The sequence below is a fragment of the Pyxicephalus adspersus genome, chromosome 4, assembly GCF_032062135.1.
Source record: "Pyxicephalus adspersus chromosome 4, UCB_Pads_2.0, whole genome shotgun sequence".
Taxonomy (NCBI): Eukaryota; Metazoa; Chordata; class Amphibia; order Anura; family Pyxicephalidae; genus Pyxicephalus; species Pyxicephalus adspersus.
In genome coordinates this window covers 109,065,245-109,086,739 of record NC_092861.1, presented here as the reverse complement: position 1 = coordinate 109,086,739, position 21,495 = coordinate 109,065,245, and the positions used below count along the sequence as shown (strand labels likewise).

Sequence of the window (21,495 nt, the reverse complement as noted above, 5' to 3'; positions counted from 1 at the left end):
ATCCTGGCACCCAACGCAGAGCTGCGCATTATTAATATTAATAAACAGGATTTATATAGCGCCAGCATATTACGTAGCTGTACAATAAATAGTGCAATTTTGACAGTTCTATATTGCGAACAGGCTGGTGGGAATGCTTGTTGTAAGGGATCTTAGGGTAGAATTGCCTGTCCCTTTCCACATTACAGCTTGGCCTGGTCCCAAATATGTAAAGTGGAACTATAGTTATAATATGTCATTTTATTAAATATAGTTGAAATATATGTGATTTATGTAATACTTTGCAGGTGTTATTATTATTACGCCATCAACTAACGTAGCACCTTAGCACTATAGGTGTCATAGTTACATAGTAGGTCAGGTTGAAAAATCACATAAGTCCATCAAGTTCAACCAGTAGGGAAATAAACAGATCCCAGATATAAAACCCTATGGACATAGTTGGTCCCGAGGAAGGCTTAAAGAGGAACTATACTCAAAAAACAAAAACACACCTTTAATCCCGCAGGGCAGACCAATCACTGCGCTGGGGTCCGGCATCTTGGCCCGCGTCGTCCCCACAAGCCGGCGCTCCAGGCACCACCATCTTCGTCTTCTCTTCCTGGTCGTTCACCCTACGTCACCTGACCCAGGTGCGAGAGTGGGTGATGTAGGATGAAAAAGAAGTTTGCAGATCTCACTGCGCATGCATGAGATTGGCAAATTTTTCTCTTTGAGCAAAAAGGCTTCTTCTGTGCATGCCCGAGGTGCTTTGGCATGCGCAGAAGGAGCACTCAAGAGCCTCCCAGGATGCTTGACGTAGGTATCCCGGGAGGCTTTGCGCACCTATTCATTCCCAAATTAGGGGGCGATGCTGCATCCTTTTTTTAAACCTAAAAAAACCCCATAATTTTTACCCTACATAAAAGGGTTCTCTACCCTTTATGTAAAGTGAAAATACAGAGTATAGGTACGCTTTAAAAACCCTGGTACAAGTCATTTCTCTTTGTTTACAGTGTATGCAAAGTCAGAACTTTGTTATTAGTTTTCAATGTGGAATTTTTAAAAAGTTTTTATTGCTGGCCATGCCCACAGCTGGCAATATTCACTCTCTCATCACTGTAATATAAACTGATGAATGTTAGGTGATTGTCACATAGATGGCATCTAGCATTGGGTGCCCTATTCTTCCTTTTTTCTTTTACTTCTTGTTGTGTCTCTAGGATGGGAAGTAAAAGGAAATCTCCCCAATGATTCAGTTAGACACCAAAACCTGGGGATTTTAGCAGCTGTTGGGTTATATGTGACTATTTGGGTTCTGATCAGTTCTGTAAACTGACTGAGAGTCCAAATTTTATCATGTGTACAACTGATTGCGTACATGCAGTCAGATTCTGATTCTTTTCCATCCAAAGGAAGAAATTTGTACTTGTATTCATTTTTGAGAACTTTATTTAGAACACTGATAGGAACAAGAAAAATTGGCAGTGGATCTGCTCGTGTTTGCTAGGCCTAACTATAGTCAAATCTTTGTTTTTGTTGTGGCTGTAGTTTGTCAGTTTTATATCACATTGTTTTGGAAGTGATAATCTGCCTGTGTGTACTCCCCAGGTACCCCAGGTGTACTCCGCTACTTATCACCCCCATACAGGGCATTCTATAGTCATGGCCTGCAGGTTGTGATAACAGCTGGAATGTCAACAGACAGAAATGTTTGTGCTTTGTTATTCTAAGTAAGATTAGAATTGTGTTGTTTATTTTTACTTCCTAATCATGGCTGCAGTTACTTTGAGCCAACAGCTGTGACCACTTCCAAATTCCTAATGTCTGATGTGATGTTACTCAGGGGGACGCCCTATCCATACAGCAGCACCAGAGAACGTCTACAGCTAGGCGCATTGGCAATAAAGGATCAATAGCTTCAATGTGCACATAAAGTATATTTGTTTATCTGTTTATGCCATTTTCAATTTTATGATTATGAATACAATTAATTGAAATTGATCCTTCTGATTGGCAACAAGTATTTGATTTTACATTTACTTGATTGGTTAGATCTGTATTATGATCATTTATACACATATATATCTAATTGAAAGGTTTATTGTAACATAAAATTTGGTTTCAGTTGCTCTATAGTGGTTAACCAATTTCCAAAAAAAGAAATGCATTGCCTGGGAAGTTTTCATTTAACATTCTACCCAATGATTAATATGATTTCTTTGATCTATGCTATGCTTTTGTCATATCGAAAGTTAATTTAATTGAAAATATAACATAATGTTTGGGCAGCATTATCAACATCACATTTAGGCTTTGTACACTCATCAGATGATCCTTGCCCAACAAAATGGTCTTGCTCATCTCAAGCAAAAATCTGACATCAGTTCATCATTTAGCCACAGTGGATTGGTGAATAACCAATGGGGAATTATTGCTGTGCGCTCCTATGTAGGAGAGCACAGCTGGGAGTCGCTTGCTTGTCCCCCCCCCCCCCCATCCTTATAGATCAGGTGTGTGTACAATGTTCATTTGTTTTTAGCAATAATCATCTGACACCTGTAGAAGGCTTTAAAGAAGACAAAGGGGCATTCAATTTATTTTATGGACTCTTCATGTTTGATGAGCTATAAATATATTGCTTTCAATTAGATGAACTTTTATGACTCAGGCAAGCTGTTGCTACATTTACCTGCAGGTGTGTTGCAGCAAGTTGGCTTGCTGGGATAGAACAAACTTTTCCCTTTCGTTATATACTTCCCATCCAAGTAACTTGAAACTTTAACTTGAACTCCCAAAATAAAGCTAGGAGTGGAGTACAGTATATTAATTATAGACAATCTGTTGGAATGTCTAAATTTAGCTCCTGGGAGAACTGAGATACATTTTGTTAACTAAGCTTATATTTTAACTGTTCTGTTTATTGGCTTCATTTTCCTTGTTTCCATGTTAATACTCAGCAACTACAAAATATTTAGCTCTCTTTTATGAGAATAATAGATCTGATAGTTACAAGTCATGCTGGAACAGCCTTTGTCAACATTTATTTCCCTTATCTTAAAGTAATTTAAATTTTGGGGAGCCCCTTTAAAAAAAAAGTTCATTGGGGTTCAGTGAGATAAATGCAGCATGCATTGGTCCAAATATGCTCCCTTTACAGTGGTGGCTAAAATGCCAGTAATACACACAGCTAAAAATAAAAAAAAGTATCATGCCAATGACCTTTCCAAATGGCATCTGCCCCAGAGCTTTGTGGTCAACTAGGAGATCAATCAACCAGAGCTCAAGGAACCCGTGGAACCTCTGCAGGAACCCTGGTTGTGTATAGCTTTGCTAGAGCAATTGTTTGATACTAGAAAACTTCTGTGCAGCATCATCCTGACCATTCCTTTCTCCATGGAGAAAAGGGAACCGTGTTTCCATAAAGCGGTACACCATATTCAGATATTAAGTCATGGAGAATATTATAGTGTCCCCATAATGTAAATACGGCCATAGTGCGTATACTGGTCCTGCAGCACTGGGGTCTCAGGTTTGAATCTCATCCAGGACCCTATCACCATGGTATTTGAATGTTCCCCCCTTGTTTGCCTAAGTTTCCTCCAGTTTTTGCTTGAGTTTTACATCACAAAAAATGATTTAAACTTAGTGTTTATTAGGTAATTAGTGTTGCCCCAAAATTGTGGGCACATGGACTTTTTGCAGTGCTATATAAATATCACTATATAATTACAAGATAATAATAATAATTTTATATATATATATATATATATATATATATAAATATATATTGGGGTATATCACTGGGGGTTGCTCATGGTAACGGGATGCTTACAGGGCAGATTAGAGGCAGCAAAAATCTCCAAGACTCCAAAATAAAAGCAGGTTTTATTTGTTTAGACAAGTGTTACAGCACACTCTCCAGCACTTCACAACAAAATAATAAATAATAGCCCGGCGCGGCCTCACTTAGGTGCCCTCTCTTACTAACACACTCAGTCAGTACTGTTAACTCACAACTTTTATGTACTGTTTGGCTACTGGCTTTCCTGGAACACTCTGGCCCTTTCTTCAGCCTTGAACACTCTGGCCCTCTCTTCAGCCTGGAACACTCTTGCCCTCTCTTCAGCCTGGAACACTCTTGCCCTCTCTTCAGCCTGGAACACTCTAGCCTTCTCTTCAGCCTGGAACACTCTGGCTCTCTCTCAGCCTGGAATGCACTCTGGCTCTCTCTCAGCCTGGAACACTCTGGCCCTCTCTTCAGCCTGGAACACTCTGGCCCTCTCTTCAGCCTGGAACACTCTGGCTCTCTCTCAGCCTGGAACACTCTGGCCCTCTCTTCAGCCTGGAACACTCTGGCCCTCTCTTCAGCCTGGAACACTCTGGCCCTCTCTTCAGCCTGGAACACAGCCTGGAACACTCTGGCTCTCTCTCAGCCTGGAACACTCTGGCCCTCTCTTCAGCCTGGAACACTCTGGCTCTCTCTCAGCCTGGAATCCACTCTGGCTCTCTCTCAGCCTGGAACACTCTGGCTCTCACTTCAGCCTGGAATCCACTCTGGCTCTCTCTGAGCTCTTGCTGATCTATTTCCCTCCTTCCTTGCTTGAGTGCAGGTGCATATAACCCAAATCAGGGTTGGGTTGGGCCAGGGAAGACACCCTTTCACTCAATTGACTGGCTCCAGGGCCCTATAGTCTCTGGTTTCTTTCCTAGGAAACCTATACAAACAACCACTATCTTTTCTCTGGAGCCATTATTAACACTTTTCCCTGACATTTTAGAAACACTCTGTAGCAATATGTATATAGCACTGCTTTTCTATTAACATAAAGTAGAAGAGTTAGAATCTGTGTTCTCCCCAGCCCCTTTTTACCCGGGCGCACCACCCAGCATCTTTCAGTAACCACCCGGCTGTTTTTTGGGTGATTACTAAAAAGTTAGGTCACGAAACAGGTGCCACCACCCGCCTAAAGCTTTTTCCCAGTCAGCTTTATAAATTGTCCAGGGAGAACACTGTTATACTTCTATCTGTGTTGTGTCCCTGCTGCAGAGATTCACCTTCACTATTGCCTTACTGACTGTTGTCTAACATACACAAATATATGGGAAATCCCCACTTTTTTCATCACAGGAGCAAGAGGTCAAAGATTTCCCTAAGTAAACCTGTCAGCTGACAACTGTCTAAGAGGAAATATCCCCTTTCTTTATAGAGATCTCTTCTTACAGTGTGATAAAAATTTGTGATGAGATCTAGACAGAAAAAAAACTGTTGGGTTTAACTATTCCATAGTTTAAATGAAGAGAAGATTGTTTTTTCTTTGTTTGCAGCTGAAATAAAAACAATCTAAGGCTATGTATAAAAGTCAGATCATTGTCACTGGAAATAATCTTTCTTGATCATTTCCAGTGACAGATAAATGAACAAATACTATGCACACAAAACCATTCTGTTCCATAGAGAGGAGACAAGTCTGTGGCACACTGCTGTGCTCTCCTCCATTGAAGTGCACAGCAGTTGTTCCCGATCATTTGTTTATCAGGCCTTCACTGTGATCAATAAGCTTCCAAATACCATTTTTACTACAGGTTAAAAAAAAAAGATAATTGCACTATTATACTTGGTCTATCCACATACATAATATAATTGTCATCCGGCTTGGCTTGTAACTGTCAGATTCGGAAATGATCATATGTTAAATATTTCCTTTGATGAATTCTACCCATTTCATGAATAATTTTACTTTCTCCAAAGCATTTGGTAACATTGTGAATTTTTTTGCAGGTTTTTCACAGCCGACTCAGCAGTTCTGCTCGGAGGTTTTATATGTGTAAAGTGTGCTAAAGTTTAATCTTGAAGGAATTATCAGGAATCAGTCACTAAGGATTTTCTGAAAAATGGCCAAGGTTGGGGCTCAGCTGGACAGATCTGAAGGAGAACCAAACAATGAGTTTAGTGATATCATCAAATCCCGATCTGGTAGGTTGTACAATCAGCACCATGATTAGATGTGTTTGAACTTCTTATTGATTAATGAGTTAAAGTGCAAACTGCAGCATTCCAGCTGTCCTGCTCCATCTGATTCCTGTCTGTGTTTCCGCTGGGTATTTTTATTATAGCTGCAGGCATTATAGACTACATTTACTAGACTTTAGTTTAAATATACCAAAGAAGGAATGTATTATTTAATCCATTGCAGTTCTGTATATATCTTCATATAAATATTGGAGACAAGATGATTTCTGAAATTGTAATCAGACTTGTCTGCTGGGGCTTTGTCTCCTTAAAATGAAGCAAAAAAGGAATCAAACCTTTGAAGGAATGCCAGGAATGTTCAGGTTGTTCAGTTCTAGGAGTACAATACCATGCAGTACCATTACTGGTAGGCCATTCATTATGGAATTTTTAGTGGGGACTTGTTCGGGCAGGCAGCAGGAATGGCAGTTCTCATACCAGTCCCAGCAATGGACACCTTGTGTGCCACCAACTATAAATGGTTGGAAACTGTACAGACAAACGGGGTATTCTCTGAATAAATGGGGGGGATTCCACAGTTGTCATATGATGATGGCAGTTTGATATCTCCATAGCATTTACGAGGACCTAGCCCACTTCTTGCATCTGGACTGAGGACTAAAATGGAGCTACTTTGGCAATCTTTTGCTGTGTCCAGAAAGCAATGTATAATACCCTGCTGGCTCTTCACACCAGCCATGATCTGCCTAAATTGCATGGAGAAGCACATAGACCCAGTGATAAAATAAGGCATGGAATACAAATGGAAACACTATGATAAAAAAGTACCTAGCCTGTTAATTTGGGTGGAGGGAGGAACCCGGATAGGCAAAAGATGAAACTTGACCTTTAATGTCTAACAGTTATTTTGTTTTGGTGTACATTGTGATCTTATAGTTATTTATCTTCTCCAAATATTTCTTTATTATGTTTTTCTCTGCATGTTTTTTGCATTGTTCAATGAGCGAAAAAGTGATTGTTATTCAACATTTGAATGATTTGGCTGTGTACTAATGTCTGTGGCTGTCTCTAAACAGATGTTTTCACACGTTTGTGTGAAGTTCATTGGACAGGGCTATGGAAATGTCTTGCTTTTTAGTGAAGATATAAACTGTTCAATGCTTGTAGCACAAATGTGATTTGTTCAAAAATTTTTATTCACTTGCATCCTTCAAAATGATTGTGTTAATAGGAGGCATATTTTACAGAATTCAAAGCACATTATATGTAACTTGTTTAATTTCTGTTGCATTTAAAGTTGACTTTTGTGCTAACAAAGTTGTCTAAGTATAAGAGGTGTATGTATTCTTGTAAAGTTGAATCATGGTTTGCTTTGTGTATTTTTTTCAGACATATGCGTTGTGAAACTATGTCAACACTGGTCATAGGGTTGCAGTGCGTTTAGCGCTTCCACTACATCTTCAGAGACGCTACACGTAGCTTCTGCCAGCGGCAGCCCTATAGACAATTAAACGGGCAGCAATAAGCAGTACTAGTTCTGCTCACTGCTGCCAGCTGTCAAATGTGTGGGGTGCGAGTGACCGAATACTCCTCTCACTTCTTAACTATTGAATATGGGATACACATTGGTGATCCTGCGATGTGTAATCATTTAATAACTCATTTGTTTTTCATATATTTATTGTTTTTTGTAAACCATTTTAGCTCCACAGCCAACAATGGCCACCTGTTTTGTCTTAGGTTCCCACTTGTCTCATTATCTTGATAGAATCCAGCCACAGAACAACTAAAACTGAGCCGTTTCTCAACAGATACTGGCATTGTGCCATGGATTCTCCTGCTTGTCATTAAGGATATGCTTCAAGGAAAGCAGTTACTCACTTCTCTGCTTTCAATGATGGTATCAGCATGGAACCCACATGTTCCTTTTAAGATCCATTTTACATGTTAAATATGAGATTTTGCCCTTTATGGTAAATTGGAATTCTCCTTTTCATCCACTGAACATTTTTTGATAGTTAGACAATGTTACTATGTCTGGTACAAGGGAAAATGTGAATACATTTTAGACTATACTCACTATATACAGGCCATTAAATTTGCACTGAATAGGATTGAAATGGCGGAGCATGATTAAGCATAATGGGTTCCCAAAAAGAATAAATCATACAAACAATTGTCTGTAGTTTGAAAGTGATGAGTGATTAAAGCGTTATGGGTCAGTGTAGGTGATATTGGAATGGATATAAGTAAAGATTTACTAATATAATAAAATATGTAGGTGAAAATTGGCATGGGCTCAGGGTCACTAGAGGTCTTAGTTTTTTGAGGAGTTTAGCTGAAATGTTGCAGATGTGACACACATGGATTTCATAAAAACATTTATTACATAATGCAAACGATAGGATGGCTATGGAAGAACATTCATTTGGTTTGTTATGCAAGAAAGCTAAAAAAAAAAATTCTTTAAACTTTATATATACAAGTTATATTAGGATGTACACTTTACTTTTCTCGGTTTATAAAACTGTTACAGATATTAAAATTCAGATTGAAGTAATAATACGTATTTATAATTGCCACTGGTAACAAAAATACACAAAGAATATACCATGTAAATATATTTTATTTCAATAACAAATGTGTTCAGGGACAATGTTGTATAGGAATGTGGTAATGCTATCAATGGGTATAAATAAAGATTATGGTATATAAATATATGTGATTGATGTTGACAATTGATGTGTGTGGCAGATGTGTTGTTTGAATGTGTATCATTAAAACAAATAAATGAGCAATCAAGTCTGCGGCTCTGATTTTCTAAATCAGAAAGTTAGCCAAAATTAACCAGAGTTCACTTTAAACAGACCAAAAAATTTCCTTAAACATGATTGGATGAAAAAATTATGGACAGGTTTACCCAATCTTAGTTTTAGTAAATCTGGCCTTGGATCATCACCTGGCTTTACTGTCCTGCAAACCATAGAAAACCTTGTAGCACAGATAGAAGTGATTGTGTATATTTTAAATAACTACAGGGGCCATTTTACTACCGGTATATGGGTTGTTAAAAAACTAATTTGATGGAATCATTATTTCCTGTATATTTTTATTATGTATTATAATAAAAGTAATTTAATTTCAAAATATTTTTGGAGAGGAAAAGGTAAATACATACCAAATTTTCAATTTCAGGGTGGTGGAATTGTAGAGAACAGATGAGTCGACACTGTAGTGCAATATGAGATGTTGATGTTCCTGTTCTGTTGAACTAGAAGGAAAGAAAAGGGAAAGTAAGGACTAGAGTGAACAATGAGAATAACAGAAGAGAGAAAGAAAGTAAGGGAAAGAAAATCAAGAATCATAGTACGCCAATCTCACCTAAGCCAGTCAATCTCACTATTTATTGCCGTAAAAGAAGCCAAAGGAATATCAAAGTGTTTGGTGTGTGTGAGCTATTTATTTTCTATGAGATAAGTACTGTTTAGGCCTATCTTGTCTAGCAGTAAATTACTGATATAGTAATAGTTAAAAATAGATAATAGAGGAGACAAGTTGCCATGTATATCTGGATACAGCTGCTTACATATATCCAGTTAGTGAACTGGATCATCTTCTGATTATCCACCAGAAAAAGCACTCTTCTCATGATTTAGTTGTTTTTTCTTACCATCATAAATACAGACATGCTTGTTGCATATTCTTGTCTTTTTAAAGTGGATATTGCAATAGCTAAAAAGTATCTAGAGCAAGAAAAAGCCTACAGTGTTTTTTAAAATTACAAAATCATCTACTATTTAGATTGTCCACGTTGTATACTAAATACACTAAATGCAAAATTGTTAAACAGGAAATATCAGTTTTTTTTTCTTTTGGTGAGGGGTGGAGATGTTGCTTGCCCTTTGGGTACAGTCACTCAAATTTCCAGAGCTCAAAACCTTTGTTGACCGTGGCCAAAGTAGATGCTTAAGGGGAAATCTATTTTTGTGACAGCTGTAAATATAGCTGTAGCATATCTGTCATTTTCCTGTATCAATGAGAAAGGAAGTAAGGATCTCCTTATTAGGGACATAAAAACCTGGCAAAGTTTTTACTCCAATAACTTTCTAGATGACATTTGAGATCTTCAGTTGCTGTCCTCTTGGTTTAGTAGTATAGCAGCCACCATGGTCTCCATGTAAGAAGGAGGTGACAATTATATTTGAACAGATGAGCCTTCAGAAATAGACACACCAGGTGGTGTTGGCAGTAAAGTGTACAAACAAGACTTCTGTCCCAGGAAAACTGGTAAGTTCAGGACACCAATGCATATTAGGTTCAGTGACATACCCCCACAAGATTAGTTCAGCTCTTTTTCAGCAATGATGTTTATTCATATAATGAGAACTGTAGCAAGTCATCTATGTTTTAGGTGTATATGAGCCAACGTAATGTGAAACGCTGTGCATATTCTTCTATATACGGACAGTTTGTCTTTTCATTTTTAATGTCATCAGAAGGTTGTTGAACTCTATGTGTTTAATCAACCATCTCTGATCCTCTGATAAGTCTTTATCTGCTACAAGATCACTAAACTATTTTTACTGCTTCAATAACCATGTCACAGTGTACACAATATTGCCGTGCAATAAAAGTCTGATACCTGGCTATGGGTCAATGGAACATCTGCTTGACCAAGCCATACCCTCATGATCTTTTAGTCATCTGTGTCATAGCAGTTTAGGAAACAGATTATCCTGATCACATACCATAGCATTTGACCATTTATCATTTTTCAGAAGTAAACTGTATTTTGTGTTGCTGAGAAGCCGTCTGTTAGGCTCAGATTTTCATTCTGTAGCAACCTTTTTCCAGAACTGGTAAAAATAAACGGGAAAAAATCTCCCCTGTTCAGTAACTAAATGCATCTGTCTGTCAAATATTTACTCCTAACCTTGTCAAACTTTTTAGCATACATGATGTTGCTTTGAAAAACTTCAATCTTATTTATCTTCCAACCATCCTGGATATCAAAGGACCATGGCAGTAAAAAAACAAAATTCCAAGAAGCATGAGATTGTCCTGCTGTTGTGGAATGGAAAGCTATGTGTTGTATCACCTGGCACTGGATCGTATTCTTGCAATGTTGGGTTGAGTGGTCTTTACCTGACAGTCTGGTGTAGTTTCAACTCCAACAATAGGATATTCTGCCTTTCACTGACAACAACAATGGAGTTTATTCTTCCTCCCAGTAACACTGATGATGGGGTATTTTTCCTCCCACCTACGCCAACAAAGGAAATTATTCTTGCTTCCGCTGATACTGGGAATAGTGCAACTTTAATCCCTCTGACCCAAGAAAAGGGTATTCTTTAATTCATTAATAGCAAAAATAGGATATATTCTTCATCCCACTGATGTATTTATGAAGAGGCATTTTGTTCACACCTGTGACATTCTTTCTCCCACTGGCACTGTTGGTAAATCTCTAATTCCTATTACAGATGATTATGGGACATTTTTTTTCCCACTGGCAAGGGGGACGTCTATCTTCTACCTAATACCAAGGCCGGGGGTTTCTTTCTGACATTACCTACAGATGCCAAAACAATTTTTTTCACTGACCTTCAATGGAGAACTTTTTACATACAAAATAGAATACTGATTTCACATAGGGCCAGTTTCGTTCATGAAAGTTCCATTTTTATTTTTGGTAATGTGGGAATTAAATAAATTGTTCACCTGTTTGATAGACTCATCAGTACCATACCATAACGCACTAAAGAATGTGTATTCTTTAGTGGATCAGGCCTGCCAGCTTCAACCTCCATGAAAGAAGTGTGTATATCACAAGCTTTTTAAAAGCATTTTAGCTTGCTTTAACCAGCTTTCCAGAAGACTATAAAGCATGCTTTAACTGGGTGTCATTTTGACTATAAACAAACTTGTAGCTTTCTTTCCACAAACTTTACAAAACTTTTTAAAATCAGTCATCATTGCCAATATAATCTGCATTTAACATCCACAAAATTGAAGGGGCTTTAATTCTTTAAAGGGACTTCATTAAAGCTTCTTGTGCCTTGCTAAAATATTTACAAATGTTTGCTCTACACACTTATATTTTCCTAGCTTAAGCCTATGTATCCAAAGCCTTATATGGCTGTATATAAATTCATAATACTAAATATGCAGCAGATTTGAAATTTGCTTGCAATGCCATTTAACTAGCTAGAAATAGGTAATGAAAAGAGGGAGAACACAGGGAGAACTTTAGCAGTGTTATGATACTCATTCATATTCCATTGAATAGGCCAATAGGCCTGAGAAGGAAAGGTGCTAACTCTAAATTGTATTGTTACCCCCGGGTTCACATATCTATATTGCAACTGGGTATTTAGATATTAGGCTGGAAAGGAAACTGGTTTGTACACAGTTTTTGTTCCTCATAGTCCTGTGACATTAGCCTGACACTATTTTTAAATCAAACACCTTTTTACTTGCATAATATTTGCTTAGCATTTGCTTGGAAAATGCTGCTTTGCCACTGTATTGGCACATGTAAGGTGATCTGATCTAAGCTTCCCTAAAACTTGGTTTTGTTGAATTCTTAATATTGGCAAAGTAACCTAAATAAACCCAATTAGGCTTTTGTTTTGTTCTTATCCTAATACAGAAATAAATTGCTAAGCGCTAACCCACAGCAACCTGTTACTTTCCAGTTTAGAGCTGTCAGAAATGGCTGATTGGCTGTTTGTTGGGTCCTGTTCTTTGTATTTATCTCTTTGCATTGCACAACAAGTACAAGTATTTATCCAACTTTTTTTTTTTCTTTTTTTTTTTTTTAGAAAACTTATATTCAAAAAAGCTTAAACACACATCATAATAACCAGAGTGTGCAGACGACCGCTTAAACCCTGGTTTACAAAAATGTTCTTGGCCTGCATTGAATACTGTCATGGCGACTTTACCCTGGCACTTTGTAGCAAGGGGTTACCCTTTAAAAAATACTTTGAGATATTTGTCAATCAGTTGTAGTCAATTAATTTTTCAAGGAATATGAGATATTGGTCATTATTGAAAATGCACTAAACAGTTTATATCTACAGCTGCTTAAGTTTCTGGAGCACATTAATTTTTTCACCAAAATCATTAGAACAAACCTTTATTTGGTGTAGATTGACACTGTTTTTATATTACCACTTTGGTGTCATGTCTATGGAAAAAAAGTTAATATTTTGTTGCTTCCTGATTACTATAATTGAATAGTTTTCCATTTTGCAGTCATCTTTTGTAGCTGTGACCAGTGACACTTCTTAATTTCCTAGATAAACTCTTGTATGACTTTTTAACCTGTTAGCTTGTACTCCTTGCTTGGGATACTTTGCTTTAGCTTAGTATACACGTGGCACTGGCAGTTGCCCAGAGCTTGAAACAATGAATACACTAGGTCTTACTCTGAATGGACTGTTTCTGTGCCAGAATGTCTTTGCATGAGGCCCTGAGACTACAAAAGCAGTTCAACCAGATCAGGCTGACATAGCTCAGCGAACAAAATAACTGTCCTTGAAAGTGTGACTGGCTAACATTTCAATTCTTTAACTCCAGGTCAGAAGGGGCTAAGCCAGAAGAGAGCCTGAAGGAATCCTCAAATGTTGGCCAAGTTGCTCACTGATGTATTTTTTTAAATTAATACTTTCATGAAATCTACTATTGCAAACTTATTTTGAAAATGTTAATTGTCTGGCTGACCCAACACTGGATAGAAAGGTTATATACATTGAGTTCAGTGGATTGAAGATAGTTATAAATGAATGAAAATTGTCATGCGTTGGATGGTCTACTAATACCAAACTTTACATCAAATGCATAGCCTAAACATAGCCTTTAAAGAAGTCACCAAAGTTATCCTATCTGCATGGAGAGATTTTCAATCTTCTTGAAAAATGAGCAATGCTCATCTTCAATGATGTTATGGGGATGTGTAAAATATGAGGATTATGATATGTGTATCATTGTCAGTGTCATACAAGGATCTAAGTGCTGGTGCTTATGTGTGTCAATGGAGGATGGACAACCCACCCATCTATACCCAGCCTTGGGCTCCAGTTCTGCAGCATACCAGTAGTAACCTGTCTTCTTTGTCTGATTTATACTTTGGATTGACCTGTGTGACATTTACTAAGTCTCCACAATAGGTAATTTGGTTTGGTATTAAAACCGCAGCTTGAGCTGTGGAGTTCTATAAACAACTAATGTTTTAGAAGGAAATGCTAAGCAGTCTCTGGATGGTTTATATAATTCACTGTTCCAAAATGTTGAAGTGGTGCTCAGAACATGCACGATCACTGAACGACCGTACACACGATAGATGGTCAACGATCATCATCCAATCCGATCCGCCGGTCCGGTCGTTCATTTCCAACGACTATCCTCGTTCGTAGGCGTCGTTGGTTAGTTTTTTACAAACGATTTTTGGCCAATCGGTCGTTCGTCGTTCGTTCGTCGTTCATTTACAACGATAAAAATTGGACGTGTGTACGCAGCTTAAGTCTCCACAATAGGTAATTTGGTTTGGTATTAAAACCGCAGCTTGAGCTGTGGAGTTCTATGAACAACTAATGTTTTAGAAGGAAATGCTAAGCAGTCTCTGGATGGTTTATATAATTCACTGTTCCAAAATGTTGAAGTGGAACTAAACTGATGTGGAGTTACTGATATGTTCCTGTTCCATCACAGGCGCCAATATCTTCTTCTGTCTTCTCCTCCTCATTCCTATCTTTGGTCGTTTTCATTGGCTTGGATTTTTTTTTTAAATGGCTGAACAACTGGCAAGGTGCAAGCCGCAAGTAGTCACAGTCACAGGATTGCCTGATTCAGCTGTAGGTCTGAGTCTGCCCTAAATGATTGGAAATATCGATAGCGGTAAAACCCAACAACAGTCCAATTCTCCCCCATTTTGTCCAAAGCTAAGAAGAAAGCTTGGATATGCATTACAACATAAGATATTTACAACAACTACATTTTTGAATCTTGAATTTATTTGTACCATATGTAAATGTGAAATATAAAACACCATCTAATACACACACTAACACACAAACACTGGAACACATGAGATACAGATGTGTAAATGAGCCCCTACTGCTGAATATATTTCTAAAATTCAGTAACAAAAACACATAAAACATGCTGTAGTTTGTTTTAATTTTGAAATGCATGACTGGAATGAATGAATGCTAAAGGTTACTGATGGTGACTGTATGGTTGAAAGCTAATAACAAATTGTAGAACATTAACTTTGAGATAGTCTGAAACATTTGGATGCCCTGCTACATTTATTTGGAATGGTAAAAGTATGTGTAGTATAGTATAGTGTAGAATATTATGTTCATGCATACGTACATTAAAATAGGGTTACAGAATGGTCGTGGTAAAATTATACAAGGTATATGAATCCTTCCCCTCTAATTGTGCCAATTGTAGGATTTACTGGATACTATAATAGTCTTCTTTATGTTGGAATTTCTGTGGCATTTGTGAAATATGTAACAGTGCCTATAGGCTACATAGGCAACATCTTGGAACAATAGTAGATTTTGGTTTCTAAAAATAAGTATGTTAGTTTTTGGCTTGGGATGTAGTACAAATATCCATCCACAAACATTTTAACACTGTTTAACAGAGTTTATTGCATGGCTTGTTCACTTATAGCCATAAAATGTGTCACAATTGAAATGGCCATTTATTGATTCTCTCTAAAGCTGATCCTAACCATAAATCTGAAATATAAATACTTGGTAAATACCTTTTCAGTTTTGTTTTTTTTACGTATGTGTTAAATTAGGGAAATGTTTCTGTACTGCCTGTCTTGTACAAACAGCAGGAAGTGGGAAGTCAGGGTTATTTCCTATAGACAAAGAGAGATTTTCCTCTCTATTTGGGCTCAATCTCACTAATGTGTTGCATGAACACACTCGGCAAAAAGCTCATTGTTGCCGTGGAACACAGACAAAAAAAACACACAAAAAAACTTGAGGCCATTGACTTGACATAACATCATCTTTCATATTATACAAAAAATGGAGAGTATGGGGACCTCATTGTTTAATTACAATGCCAAAAGCTGTGCACCACAATGAAATGAAACAATACCTAGCTTTTACATATAAAAAAAAAACAATCCCTTCTATTTCTTTATTGGTCCTTTGAATGTTAACATGATGCCACATCCCAAAATTGCTTGTAAATTAATCACCTCCAACATGTTTAATAGGGACGTGTATGGAATCATATGTAATTTAACACAGTGTTATAAGGATTACAGCAACGCTTTAATTTACAAAAATCTCCTAAAAACATGAATAATCAATGTGACATACAACATATTACCAAATATCTGTATCATACCAATCATGCAATGAAATTGTTGTCTCAAAGCATTATGTTAATCAATTGACACGTTTCGCAGATATTAAAGTCTGCTTCTTCAGGATAGCTCAGGGACAGTTTGGTTATTATTCAAAATGTTCACTGCTGAAAACAATCCTTCACTAAATTCAGCAATTTTCGGCAAATACATCAGGGAACAGCCAGCAAAAAGGGCAGGGGGTCAGATCTGGGTTATAGGGTTGCAGAAGATAGACCTTCCTACACAGGACTTCTGATTGTTGTATCCTGCCAGAAAGTAAGGCCATTACTGGTGAAAGTATTCCCTCAAGCCTTTTCACCAAATCATAGCCGCTGCAGCTGATCCTAGCTCCTAATTTTATTTTGTTCATGCAAACTAAAATGCACATTTTTGTCTTTACCCCTGACCCCCAAAAGTATATATTTTCTGAAACCAAAGAGCCTGTACAATATAAAAATTTGCTTAACATTTTCTGTTGCACACTATTTGGCAGGGTCGGCAGGTATTCATTATAATTAATAGAACAAAATGTAACAACATGAAAAAAACATTCTTAGAGTTTACATATACTTTATTTTAGCCCAAAAACAACAAAGTAAAAAAAAAAAGTTGGAAATCACACAACAAATGTGGATTATGTTAGTTGTAGTTTTGTTTTGTATAAATAATTACTGAAGAGAACAGAACTAAAGATGTCTTGTGGTGAAGAAATTATTTTTTGGTAGGTCAGTCACTTCCCTTCAACAATGGTGTGAAAGGGAGCGGCCAGTCAATTTGGAAACACTTGCCGAGAATTTCTGAAATGGAACTCATCCTCCACCCTTTTGGGTAACCACTTGTAAATATTTACATCTTTATTCTCACATGTTCTGGTTTGTGTATATAAATATAATTTATTCTGGCAGTTATATATTCTTTCACTGACATGCTCCTCCTTAACACATGAGCACTGCAAAACACCTGACTAGCCCTTGTCTTTGTTAATATATAGTTTACAAATCCATTGACAGGTGAAACAATAAACATTCATGTTTTTCTGTATGTGTAATCTGTCATTAGTGGTTTGCTAGCAATTTTACACAAACAATACTTATGGGCAAAAACCTGTTGATCCTGCTAGAAATCTAGTGTTTCCTGTGAGCTCTGCGGTGTTTTCTGTTAACATACTCCCTGTCCTAGAGTTGTCACCCCATAACAAAAAGTATGTTACTGCCAGTATAATCTGCTAAAAATAAAGTAAAATAGGTCTGAGAACCTAATATAGACCACCAAAGACTGCTGAGATGCAATATGATCAAATCTGTTCCCGTTTAGGTTATTGATAACTGACATGAGGAAAATTGTAAGGGTTACCCTGTCTCAAAGGATTGCAATAGAGGTTAGATATTAATCTTTAAGTGCTCTCATATTCCCTAAGTGAAATTGCATGGTTGGCAGCTCCAGGCGCCAAACAAATGGTGGTGTGTGCCTGGGAGTGGCATATTAACCTAAAAGTAACCAGATTTACACACAACTGTAGCAAATCTACAAACAATAACGCCAGTATCATCCAGACGGGTCCCTTGATTGCCATGTTCACTTTATTGGAAGAGGTTGGTACCGTGGTTGAGCCCACGGCAGAATGCAGCATCTCACCATGGGTCTAAAATTGCCCAACATTGGTGATCTTTAAAATATAACGATCCTTCTCTAAAGCTGGTGGGAAGAAGATGTAGGTGGATGTAGGCTCCTGTATTGTGACCCTGTATTGTTAGTGTATTGTATCAGTAACCACTCAAAAACGGCCGGGGGATTACTGAAAAGTGTTGGGTGGTGCACCCAGCTAAAAGGGGCTGGGGAGAACACTTCTACTGATGACCTTTTTTTCATGTAGTAAACTAAAAAGACACATTTTTTGTATACATTAAGCCATTTTCTTGGATTGCCCCTTTAATATAGGCCTTACAGCATTTTTAATGGTCTTCTTCTTTCATCCTATCAAATAAATATTTCAGTCTAATCCTTACATGCTATCTACATAGCAAAATAAGTAACTCTGCATTGGTGGATTGTGCTTGGTATGTTCTGCCAAAGAAAAAAACAATTGAATGTTGTAATTCAGGTCAGTGAAGATTCCAAATGTTCTTGACATTGTATGAAAGCAGAGGAAACACCCAGCTGTTCTCTGTTAGAAGTGGGGGGAAAAAAAGTTAACTTGTATTAGACATCAAATAATATTTACAGGAACATCCTGTGGGTCATCATTTCATCCAACTAATGAAAGAGAACACTGTGCTCTGAACCATGTCTCCTATTTATTGCCTTGTTCTGCTCGTAAAGTACGAGTCTCTTTATCAGTCTCTGTTATTGGCACACAGAAATGTCATTCTTTAACAAGTTGGTGTTTTATGATCCTTTTTTAAATGTTAACAGCCTTTAAAATTTGACTGTAAAGAAGGCCATTTAAGTGTGTAGCCCATTGGGAAGTTAACCAAAGTCTTTATAAGATAAACTTGAACTGTGTAAAGCAGCTGATACGTCCTTTGCAGACTCTCCCTATATTGATAAATTTGATTTTTAATCAAGTGTGTTGGGTTACGTTTTTCTAGATGATTGACGCCTGAGACAAATATTAGTGATTGCTTCGGGTGGAAATTTGTGGATCAGTACCAAATGGGACATCTGCTGTACTAGGAAGGCTCAGCCAGGTGCCACTTGCTTATCCTCCCCACTTCATAGAGCTGAATAGAGTGTGTACAGCGCTCATTTGTTCTAGCAGCAATGAAAACAATTTTCTCTGATTAATGTAATGTGTGTACATAGCCTTAGGGAATTTAAACTTGTGTTTAATGAGGTATTGCATAATGCAATGATCACATGTAATACCGGTATGCAGTAATCCATGGAATTCACAGTTACCATTGTCCTGATCATGTGACGTTAAAGAAATGACCTCATTCATTTTTCCTAAATACCACAAATAGGCCCTGCAGGCCTCTAAGTATTCAATGCCTACATATTTAATTTAATTCAAAACATTTTTTTCACATGTACCATTTACATATAACATGTTCAAAGGAACCGCATGTATTGCAGTTTGAAGCATGTGCGAGCACTTTTAGTTTTGCCCCTTCTCCCCCTGGACTCGGAAGAGGTGGCGACCAAGTATAAACTAGAGACTTTCTTTACCTGTATTTAAAAATAAAATCAATTTTTAAAAAAATACAACATTAAATATTTGTTTTTATATCAGACTACTGTTCAGCTTTAATAAAATGATGTAATAAAGTGTTGTACGGCGTCCTCAATATATTTTTTTAAAAAGTTTGGAGTTTAAATGATACCCTGTATTACTAACTAACATTATTAAGCTACAGGCTTTTGGGATATGTTAGGTTCCTTCCCCAGCCATTGTATAATTAGGATTTGTATAATATCTTTGGACCCCCCCAAAGCTTGTATTTTAACATAAGGAGACACTGTCCACTTGCCAATGTAGGACAAAGTAACAGTGTATTGGCAAAGGACATCCTCAAACCCCATATTTACTCTCCTTCCCTATTCTCCATCCCAGCTCCTTGCTTCTCTGCATCAGGAATAGCCTGTTGGGACATGAGATAGGGAATGACTTGCCAATTGACTGCTAAGCCTGAGCACCAAAACAGCAGATCAAGTCCAATGTTTCGCCAATAACATTTTTGTTCTAGATTCCTAATTTACGTGATTAGGAAATCTACAATAGTATTAATAATATTTATGCCAACAGGGAGATTACTACGGTAGTAGTACAGGAAGTAAAGCTGCTCTTAAAAGAAGAAGTTGGCCTCCTGAACAGAAACAAAAGTGTTGTCCGGTGGAATACAATGACCATAATAGGCAATACATACCAGCAAGTATTAAGTTTCATACATACGCTTGATAAAAGTCTATATGAATGAACGATTCTTTTAAAATGATTCTTATTGTCAAAATATATCCCAGTTCATGCTTTAATTTTTTTGACAACTATTGGTTCATTCACAGACCTCAGCAGATTACTATAATAACTACAGATATGATTGTGAGCTGATTTACTTCACTTACTTGTGTGCACATGATTGAATGGTTGAAATCAGCAAAGCTTCATTTTTACTAAGCCAAGTGAAATATTCCTTTCGCTTTGCTATGTGAACAGCCTATTATTAGCCTATGTTAATTTTAGTAGTACAATGTTGTGTTCATGTACGACAGTGTTTACTTCCGCTTTTTTCCTTCTCCATGTAAAAAAAAACCTTAACACTTGCAAATGGCTGTTATTGGTATAACATAAACCTTTAAATAGCCTACGTCTAAATGTTTTGCATGATTGGCAAATACTAAGCTTTTTATGCTGTGACACCTTTTATGTGACTGCTGAGATGGGTCCCTGTAACTTGCTGTATGATATGTAGAATACGTTTTGTTTTGTCAAGGTAATTTTACTTTCTGCAATGCATATACAGTACATCCACATATTTTACACATTATTCTACTTTCCGTTACCATAATTGAAAATGGAGAACAATGGCATATTTTTTTTTTTTTTTTTTTGGGAAATAAAAGTAATATGTGTGCTTTTTATGTGCTTGATGGATTTTTGGAAAACTCTGTCCGGCTTCTATCCAGTGTCTCATTACAGGGATTCTCTTTTTCTCAAATCCTGCTGTTCTATTGTCTGTTCAGTTCCTTTGTTCCTAGGAAGAGGAAGATGAATTGAATGATTCTCCCCACCCAAGTTTGAGAAACATTAGCCCCTCCAGGGGTGTCAGTCAATGGAAGACTTTTATTCAGCTCATTGTAACTTGCACACATTGAATAGTTACTGTATGTGAGGCAATGAGAAATGTTTGTATAATCTGTGCACATTTGGCTTGTCTGAGGTTCATCCCACCTGTGAAAAAATATCACCGGAGGTCATTAATAGTGCTACATCCTGATGGACCTGCTCACTTTGTGTGGAAAGTGTAATTACATGGGATAAAAGGCTTTGTATTTACACATTGCTTTCTGAGCATAGTTAGGGGCTATTTAGGTTAAGTAAACCCTAAGCATTCTATAACAATTGAATGTGGAGTGACAGAGCAATCTAAAGCTGCGTACACACTGCCAATTTTTGTCGTTGGAAAGGATCTTTCACGATCCTTTCCAACGACAAGGG

At 37.3% G+C, this 21,495-nt stretch overlaps 1 protein-coding gene across 1 annotated transcript in view; it reads left to right on the top strand.

Moving 5' to 3' along the window:
- UTRN (utrophin) overlaps positions 1–21,495 on the top strand; it is a 393,317-nt gene that overhangs the window by 1,063 nt on the left and 370,759 nt on the right. The window contains exon 2 of the mRNA XM_072410243.1: positions 5,762–5,956. Within this exon, the coding sequence (XP_072266344.1) occupies positions 5,875–5,956 (82 nt within the window). The 5' untranslated portion in view covers positions 5,762–5,874. The remainder of the gene's footprint in view (positions 1–5,761; positions 5,957–21,495) is intronic.